Source organism: Phascolarctos cinereus, unplaced genomic scaffold (genome assembly GCF_003287225.1).
Source record: "Phascolarctos cinereus isolate Bilbo 61053 unplaced genomic scaffold, phaCin_HiC Scaffold_4;HRSCAF=312, whole genome shotgun sequence".
In the NCBI taxonomy this organism is placed as follows: domain Eukaryota; kingdom Metazoa; phylum Chordata; class Mammalia; order Diprotodontia; family Phascolarctidae; genus Phascolarctos; species Phascolarctos cinereus.
In genome coordinates this window covers 94,785,704-94,794,995 of record NW_027555847.1, presented here as the reverse complement: position 1 = coordinate 94,794,995, position 9,292 = coordinate 94,785,704, and the positions used below count along the sequence as shown (strand labels likewise).

At 42.7% G+C, this 9,292-nt stretch overlaps 1 protein-coding gene across 2 annotated transcripts; it reads right to left on the bottom strand.

Moving 5' to 3' along the window:
* Nucleotides 1-348: 348 nt before the first annotated feature.
* On the bottom strand, nucleotides 349-3,829 carry LOC110217150 (cathelicidin antimicrobial peptide-like). Of its 2 annotated transcripts, none has more exons than XM_020999329.2 (4): nucleotides 3,600-3,827; nucleotides 1,997-2,104; nucleotides 1,667-1,738; nucleotides 349-556 (listed from the first exon to the last, which is right to left on the bottom strand). In XM_020999329.2, the coding sequence occupies exons 1-4, from the start codon at nucleotides 3,792-3,794 to the stop codon at nucleotides 425-427; spliced, it is 507 nt and encodes a 168-aa protein (XP_020854988.1). In that variant the 5' UTR covers nucleotides 3,795-3,827; the 3' UTR covers nucleotides 349-424. The 2 variants fall into 2 exon arrangements, with proteins under 2 accessions (XP_020854988.1, XP_078008590.1); XM_078152464.1 differs by having other exon boundaries at nucleotides 456-1,477; nucleotides 3,600-3,829.
* Between the last annotated feature and the right edge of the window lie 5,463 nt (nucleotides 3,830-9,292).

The following is a 9,292-nucleotide window of genomic DNA, read 5'->3' as shown; positions in this document are numbered from 1 at the left end:
CTTCCTCCAAGGCCTAGCTGAGACACCACTTCTTCCAGGAAGCCTTCACAAGTCCATTGCTGCCCCTCCCCAAGGCCTAACTAGAAAGTGATCTCTGTCTCTCAGTTTTCCTAGACCACTTTGTCTAGACGTTGCCTGTTCCCAACACACAGTCACATGGTACATTGTGTGCTTACATATCTGCTTCCTCTCCTATCCCTCCTAGATCATAAACTCCTTAAGGGAGAGACTATGGGTGGCTGTTTTCATCCTTTTATGTGCAGTCTAAGAGTGCATGATAAGTACTTACATGTTCAGCCAGAAATGAGCTGAATGGAGGAGAAGTCTGAGAAAACATGGAGGCAGAGAGAATAAAACTGGAGTTTATTAATCTGAGGAGCACAAGGCCGAGCGCAGGGCCTTAAACAGAAACTGAGGCTCAGTCTCAGAAAGGAATTGAAAAGACCAGTGGGACCTCAAATGGAAGTTTCTTTAATCTTTTTTTAATGCTCTTTCTCAGTTTCTTGATTCTTTTCCGGATGCTACGGAAAAATTTACGTCTCTTGGTCTTTTCAGGCTGCAGAGGGAGAGAAACAGATGTTCTTAGTCCAGGGCCTCTGGGGGTCAGGCTGAGGATGAAAGAAAAACCTGCCCACCAGGGAATGGAGTAACTTAGAGCATCATGAGACTCAGAACTCATAGAGCCTTCCACAGTGTCTGGTGCAACCTCCCCCTTAGAAAGGAGGAAACTCAAGACAGATGGTGGTGCAGCCGGCAGACCCAGGCCTCAAGCCCAAATCTTCAGCCTTGCGACTCTAAACCCAGTGCTCCTCCCAGCACACAAAGCTAAAGCCTCAGGGGCTTCTTCATGTTCATTTTGAAAATGATGAAAAATCTTCCCAGGACACCCTCCTCCTGTTTCTGTGCCCAGGAGACATAGAGGACAGTGAGAAATCCTTACTCTACCCCTGAAAACCTTCTACCCTCCAAGAACACCTTGGGACCAGGTCACATTGATTATGCCCCTGGCATGACCACACCTGAAGTGACAGCCCCCTCTTCAGAATGACTGGCAGGAATACTGGATATGCCCCAGCCCACCTGGCCCTAGTTCCCCTAACCCATCTCCTGACTGAGCTCTTGGGGTTACCAGGATAGTTGGACTGAGTCAGAAGACCCGTTTTAATGTGGACATTAGTTAGCTCTATGACTTTGGCAATGTCACTTCACATCTCTGAATCTCAATTTCCTTCTCTGTAAATTGGCACAGGAGGAGTTGGACTAGATGATTTCTAGAATTCCCTCCAGTTCAAAATCCTGGGACTGATTCTTTGAAAACACAGGTCCTAGGCCCTTCCTCTCCCATTAGCCTTCTCTTCTTCCCTCTTGCCCTAGGACTCTGAGGCCAGAGACCTCTCAAGCTCAAAAGCTGGGGTTGGGTGAGGTGGATGGGGGAGAGAAATGCTCCTGCCTCTGTATCTACAGCCCTTCCTGGAACCTGGAAGAAGAAAAGGGAGCCTAGGCTGAGGCTAAGGTTGGAGAGGGCAGCATGGTCAAAGTTGGTCCCAAGCCCCTCCAGCTGCAGATCAGTCCCAGCAGCCCCCAAGACAGAAGGCACCATAGATCCCTAGTGGACTCTGCAGGTTTGGGCTCTTCTCCCAGCCCCCACTGAGGATTCAGCACTTACCCCATCACAGGAAATATTAGCAGAGGGCTTAGGAGAATCCAGGGCAATGGCTCCAAGACATTCTTTCACCACCTGTGAAGGGTTGCAGAGAGAGTTCAGGACTGCCAGTCTGCAACCTCTGCCCCTGACATGCCAGGACTGACAATAGGCTCAAGCTTTTCCCCAAGCCAGCCCACTGGGAGGGTTTTCTGCCGCTCATCTTGGGGGATTCACTTTGTTCAGGGCAGCAGGAAGCAGAGCTCAGCACCCTCCCTGCTCCAAGGTGGCAATGTCCCCAGAAAGAGACTCATTCAGTCAGTCTCCCTCCCCAGCCCAGGATGCTCTTCTTACCCCATTTTCCTTGAAGTCACATTCATCTGGATCGCGATTTTCAGTATTGGGGCACACGGTCTCTCTGATGGTGAAGCTCAGAAGTGGAGGAGCAGCAGGATCATTGTTCTGGGGAGGAAGGAAGCACAGCCTTTTAGATCTAGGCTACTCTGGGCAAGTCACTTAACCCCAATTGCCTCACCAAAAAAAAAAAAATAGATATAAGCCACATCTGAGCCCCTGTGGGCAGGAGCAAGCTATTTAGTGTTGGAATGGACCTTAGACAGCATCTAGTCTGACCCCCTAGATGAGGAAACTAGGAACAAGAAAAGTTAGGTGGTTTCCCAAGGTCACACTGGTTGCAGCATCAGAACTGGGGGCATCCAGAAGTCATTCATCCAAACGGTATCTACTGAATGTATTTTGGTGTCCACCTGTGCTCAGCTTCCACATTCCCTGTGCTCAGGGGACACCTCCGGCTAGTTGGGAGAGAAAAACTCTCAAATAGAAAATATCTTATGGGTTAGCATTGTTCCCATGACATGGCAAGGGATTCAATCAGTCAATAAGCAATTATTGAGCACCCACTATGTGCCAGGCACTGTGCTAAGTACTAAGGATCCAAAAAGGAGCACAAGACAGCTCCTGCCCTCAAGGAGCTGACAATCTAATGGGAGGGAAACATCATGCAAACAAAAATATACAAAGCAAGCTATGTGCAGGATAAATAGGAAATCACTAAAAGAAGGAAAGCCCTGGATTCAGAAATGCCTTTTCATTCATTCATTCTTTCATTTGGTCATTCCCTCATTCCCCGTTCTGTTACTTGTTGCTATTTACCCTTCATTTCTCTGGACCAAGATTTCCTACTTTGTAAACTGAAGGTGTTTAACTCAGTGACATCTAAGGTTCGTTCTGACTTGACAGCCTATGATCCTGTACAGGGCTGTAGGCTATGTGGAGAGAGATAGAGAAATCCCTCCGGCCTGGTGTCACTGATGGGGAGCTTGAGCTCTCCTCTGAGGTGGGAGCAGGATTGGAAAGTCAGAGGGAAGGGGAAGGGAATTCAAGGCGGGGGAGTCCTCACAAGGATACTGAAAGACAGACCTGGCATGGATTATCATCCTCATTTTACAGATGAGAAAACTGAAAGACAGAGAGGGAACATACCTTGCTCAGAGTCAGAAAAATATGTCAGAACTGGAATGAGAACTCAGATCTTCTGACTTCAATAATAATAATAATAGCAAACACATATAGAGTATTATTACATGCCAGGCACTCTCTTATGTGCTTTATAATTATTATTTCTTTAATCCTCCCAACAACCCCATGAGGTAGGTGCTATTATTATCCCCACATCATAGTAAAGGAAACTGAGGCAAACAGAGGTTAAATGACTTGCCCAGTCACCCAGTTAGTAAGTGCCTGAGAATGCATTTAAACTTAGATCTCCCTGACTTTCAGGGTCACTGCTCTATCCACTCTGCGAACTAGCTGTCCCTCTCTTCCTACTATATCACAATATCTCCCAGCAATGAGACCATGGTTTTCTGGAGGGAAGGATTCATATTAGGGAATCTTGGCATGTGGAGGCCTCCCCTGCCATCCCAATGCTACTCACTTCCCCAGATTGCAGATTCAGGATTGAGAGTCGAAATAGGTTTTCTGATCCAGACTTCGTGTTGTATTCCTGAATGAATCTATTCACCAAATCTTGGTACCTCTGGTCCTGGGCACAGGTAAGTGGAGTCATCAGGCTGAGCAGCCCCAGCACCAACAGGGCTACCTGCACGGTCCAGCCCCTCTGCATCCTCATCCTCTTGGCCCTCAATGCTGTGGGCAAGAAGGAGGTATCCTTTATTCACTGGCTCCTCCCCAGCCTTACACAAGGGCAAGGGATTCCTCCAGCCATTGGATTTCAACAGTTCCCTGAGGTCTGTGGTTTCCCTCATTCTTTTGTCATTGGTCACCTCTTGTCCCCAGGGCTGGGAGTCCTCTCCTTCAATTTCCTCATCAAGTCCTGGAGTTGACCAAGAGGAAGTGTTGGAGAAAGAGGGGAAGTATGGGGAAAAGATGGAGGAGGAGGGCAGGAAGATGAGGGAGGTCAAAGGATGTGAAGAAATAAATATTTTCCCCATCTCTCTCTGTCTTACAAAGTCCTGGAGGGCCTACAGATGGGTGGATGGTCCAGTCAGCTGGCACATTGGATTGCTTTTCCAATTACTCAAGGAACTTTGCAATAGAGTTAGGGCTGCTTAAACTGACCTTTCTATTCTCCTCTGATTCTTCCCAAAATGCTTAGACCTCAATTCTCCAGAAGCAGAGGGTCCAAGGGTCAATGAGAGATTTCAAGTTCCCTCTATGATTCCTAATTCCTCCTAACAAGGTCTTCACACATAGGCCCCTGCCTCCATCTCATTCAAATCTACAAACCTACATGTAGACAGATCAGCCCTATAGGCTCCCCATCTTACAGAATACTTCAAGCCAGACAGCAGGCTTTTTTCAGCCAGAGGGGGTGACTCTAACCCGGGCCCTGACAGAGGATAAGGATTGTGAGAGGAAGAACTAGAGAAAGAGCATTGCTGGTATGGGGGATTCTTGCACTGTGCAGATCGAAAGAGGTGGAAGATGTAATTCAGCTGAAGAATAGGCCAAGTAAGGGATAGACAGACAGTCAGCAAGACAGTGGGTGGGGAGGAATCAGCAAAGGCCTGATGTAGGAAGTGGTACCTTACAGGGTGCAAAGTAGGGATTCTAAAAGGTGGCTATGAGGAGAGAGATCATTCCAAACATGGTGCGCCTCCTCTGCCAAGGCACAGTGGTGGGAGACGATCTGTGAGATACAGAGAACAGCAAGTAATCCAGTTAGCTTTGTGAAGGGCAGTTAAATGAAATCAGTGCAGAAAAAAGTGGGAGCCGGACTGTGAAAGGCTTTAAATGTCCAACAGAAGTGTTTAGATTTTATCCTAAAGGCAATAGGAAGGCAAGTCAGTGACATGGTGAGACTTATGCTTTAGGAAGATCAATGTGACAGCTATAGGGAGTATAGATTGAAGAAGGGAGACACTGAAGAGAGGAATCCCAATTAAGAGGCTGATGTTAATAAACCAGTTGAAGACAAGCAAAGATGTCAAAAGGAAGAAATGGGGGAGCAGCTACCCTGTAACTTTGGGAGATGGCTTACATAAATGCATGGAGGCAGGACAGAGCAGCATGGGATGGGAGAACATGGAGTAGTCCAATTTCTCTGAAATCAAGAATATGTCACATCCCAAATACTTCCCTCCACATATCTACTCTCCTTTGTAACTAAAAAATACAGCAAAGAAAAATAAATCAACAATTTAGTTGTGTCTATATATGTATGTCTCATTCTGCTCCATTAATACAACAATCCTCAGCCAAGTGCAGAAGAGAATAAGCATTTATTAAGCACCTACTATGTGTGAAGAAGATAGGTAAATATGGCTAATGTACCAGATGGAGGTCAAAGGCCTAGGGATAAAGATGAATTTTTTTTCCCAAGGAGAAACAGGATAAAGATGAATTTTTAAAAAAATATTTGTAGCAACATTTTTAGTAGCAGTAAACAACCAGAAGGACAGCAGGTGTCTATTGATTGGAAGAATCAATAGTCTAGTAATTGAATAAACATATGATTGTGGTGGAATATTATTGTTCTATTAGAAATGACAAATATGGAAATTCAGAGAAACTTTGGAACACTGATACAAACTCATACACAGTGAAGTAATCCAAAGAGTGCATGTTTTGAGACAAACGGTAATTGCTATTGAGCTGGTCCAGGAGACAGAAAGACCTGGGTTCAAGTTCTGCCTTTGACACATAATGTGTCCCTGGACAAAAGCACTTAGTATACTTGGGAATTCGTTAAAAATAAAAATTACAGAGCTCAATCAATCAATCAACATTTATTAAGTGCCTACTACATGCCAGGCACTGTGATAAGCACTGAGGACACAAAAAGGCGCAAAAGACAGTTATAAGCTACATACAGGATAAATACCAAAGGAAGGCACAGGAATGAAGAAAATTGGGGGCAGACTTCCTTTAAAAGAGATCATTCTAGCAAGGACTTAAATGGTATCAGGGAGGTCAGTAATCAAAGAGGAAGAGGAGGTCATTGTCATTGGATTGAAGAGTATGTGTCCTAGGGTGAGGTCTAAGAAGCCTGGAAAGGTAGGAAGGGGCTTAGATGATGAAAGGCTTTGAATGCCAAACAGGGCATTTTATATTTAATTTTAGAGGTAATAGGGAGCCACTGGATTTTATTGAGAAAGTGCTGACCTACACTGGTAGAGGAAGTTCCCCTGGGTAAATTAAATCACAGGACCAGAAAAAAAATTCTGTCAAAACACAAGCTAGTATTATTAATCAAGAGAGAATCCAGTGTCTTCCACAAATAACCTTTAATCAGTGAGTTTTTTTTAATTATATCTTCTTTAAATTTTAACATTCCTTGTTTAAAAATTTAGAGTTCCCAATTCTTTCCATCCATCCCCTCCCCCACTCCTTGAGAAGACAAGCAATATAATATCAATTATACATATGAAGTCATTCAAAACATATATCCATATTAGCCATGTTGCAAAAAAAGCAAGAAAAATAACTACCTGTTCTTATCCTTTGATAATTTATCAATTGGAGAGTGGCTCTTATTTTTAAAAATTCGACTCAGTTCCCTATATATTTGATTAATCAGCTTTTGTTAAGATGGCTTTGTCAATGTGACTTTACATTGTGACCATCAGAGGGTGATCTGTACATAATCACGTAATTTCTGGGCAGCCTTGTGGGTCAAGGTATGCAACTAAAGTTGGGTTCTGCAAGCTCAAGCTGCCTTTAGGCCTAGACCAATATGAAGGAAATTAGGAAATCTGATTTTGACATCCCAGGTGCCTAGACACTTATGTGGCTCTGACCACACCATGTGGTATTTCATCCTGGCCTCCCTTCCCTGGACATTGCCTCCTAGACACCAGTCACTTTATTTTCTGGTCCATACTTTCTTGTTCAATAAAATGAGGGAGCTGAATTAAATGGTCTCTCTTGTCTCATCTACAAAATATAATTTACTTAAAATTAACCTTGGGAGGAAAAACCAAACATGAAATTGTAAAAAAAATTACCTTATATATTTGTTTAAGCTAAAATAGATTTAGAGTCAGGATGCATGGATTCAAACTCTGGCTCAGCTATCCTATGACCTTGGAGAAATCACTTAATTTTCTAGGCCTCAGTTTCCTTTTCTGTAAAATGAAGTCATACTAATTGCTTTCTAAGGTTCCTTACAACTACAAATCCTATGATTTTAAGGTCTAATCCAAACTTCCCTACCCCTGGAATTCCTTGTAAGGAATTGCCTTATATATCAATTCACTAAAGATGTTCATGGTTCAGAATTGTTTTATGTCTGTCCCCTAACATCTACATGTTAATAGAGAACTGTAACTCATAAACCCCAAAGTGTGATAAAAGGTGGGAATTTCAAGCCCTGGGATAGCTGGGTAAAGGAAAATACTGAGGGGAAGGGAGATATCAGACATTTCTTTTTTTAATTAATCAATTTATTTTTCGTTTTCAACATTCACTTCCAGAAGATTTTGAGTTCCAAATTTTCTCCCCATCTTTCCCCTTTTCCTCACCCCAAAATGGTGTGCATTATGAATACCTCCTTCCCTGTTCTGCCTTCCCTTCTATCACCACCCCCCTTCTCTTATCCCCTTCCCCTTCTATTTTTCTGTAGGGCAGGATAGATTTCTATACTCCATTGCCTATATATCTTGTTTCCCAGTTGCACGTAAAAGCAATTTTTACATTTGTTTTTAAAACTTTGGGTTCCAAATTCTCTCCCTTCCTCCCTACCCACCCACCCTCATTTAGAAGGCAAGCAACTCCATACAGGTTGTACATGTGTAATCATGCAAAACACTTTCACAATAGTCCTGTTGTGAAAAAAACTAACTATATTTCCCTTCGTCCTACCCCACCTCCCATTTATTCTAATCTCTCCTTTGATCCTGTCCCTCCTCAAAAATGTTTGCTTCTGATTACCCCCTTCTTCAATCTGCCCTCTTTTCTATCATCCCCCCTCTCTTATCTCCTTCCCCTCTATTTTCCTGTAGAGTAAGATAGATTTCCATACCCTACCGAGTGTGTATGTTATTCCCTCCTTAAGCCAAATCCAATGAGAGTAAGATTCATTCATTCCCTCTCAACTCCTCCTTCTTCCCCTCCACAATAAAAGCTTTTTCTTCTCTTTTGTGTGAGATTATTTACCCATTCTACCTTTCTCTTTCTCCTTCTCCCAGTACAATCCTCTCTCTCACCCCTTAATTTTATTTTTTAGATAGCATTCCCTTTATATTCAACTCACTCTGTGCCCTCTGTCTACGTATATTCCCTCTAACTACCCCAATACTGAGAAAGGTTTCATGAGTTACAAATATCATCTTTCCATGTAGGAATGTAAATAATTCAACTTTAATAAGTCCCTTACGATTTCTCTTTCCTGTTTACCTTTTCATGCTTCTCTTGAGCCTTGTATAAGAAAGTCAAATTTTCTATTCAGCTCTAGTCTTTTCATCAAGAATGTTTGAAAGTCCTCCATTTCAATGAATGTCCATTTTTTTTCCCCTGAAGGATTATATTCAGTTCTGCTGGGTGGGTGATTCTTGGTTTTAATCCTATCTCCTTTGACCTTCAGAATATCATATTCCAAGCCTTCAGATCCCTTAATGTAGAAGTTGCTAAATCTTGTGTTATCCTGATTGTGTTTCCACAATATCTGAATTGTTTCTTTCTGGCTGCTTGCAATATTTTCTCCTTGGCCTCTGGAATTCGGCTACAATATTCCTAGGAGTTTTCTTTTTGGGATCTCTTTCAGGAGGTGATCAGTGGATTCTTTCAATTTCTATTTTGATCTCTTGTTCTAGAATATCAGGGCAGTTTTCCTTGATAATTTCTTGAAAGATGATGTCTATATTCTTTTTTTTTTATCATGGCTTTCAGGTAGTCCAATAGTTTTTAAATTATCTCTCCTGGATCTATTTTCCAGGTCAGTTGTTTTTCCAATGATATATTTCACATTGTCTTCTATTTTTTTCATTCTTTTGGATTTGTCTTACAGCGTCTTGATTTCTCATAAAGTCACTAGCTTCCATTTGTTCCATTCCAATTTTTAAGGAATTATTTTCTTCAGTGAGCTTTTGGACTTCCTTTTCCTTTTGGCCAATTCTGCTTTTTAAGGCATTCTTTTCCTTATTGGCTTTTTGGACCTCTCTTGCCATT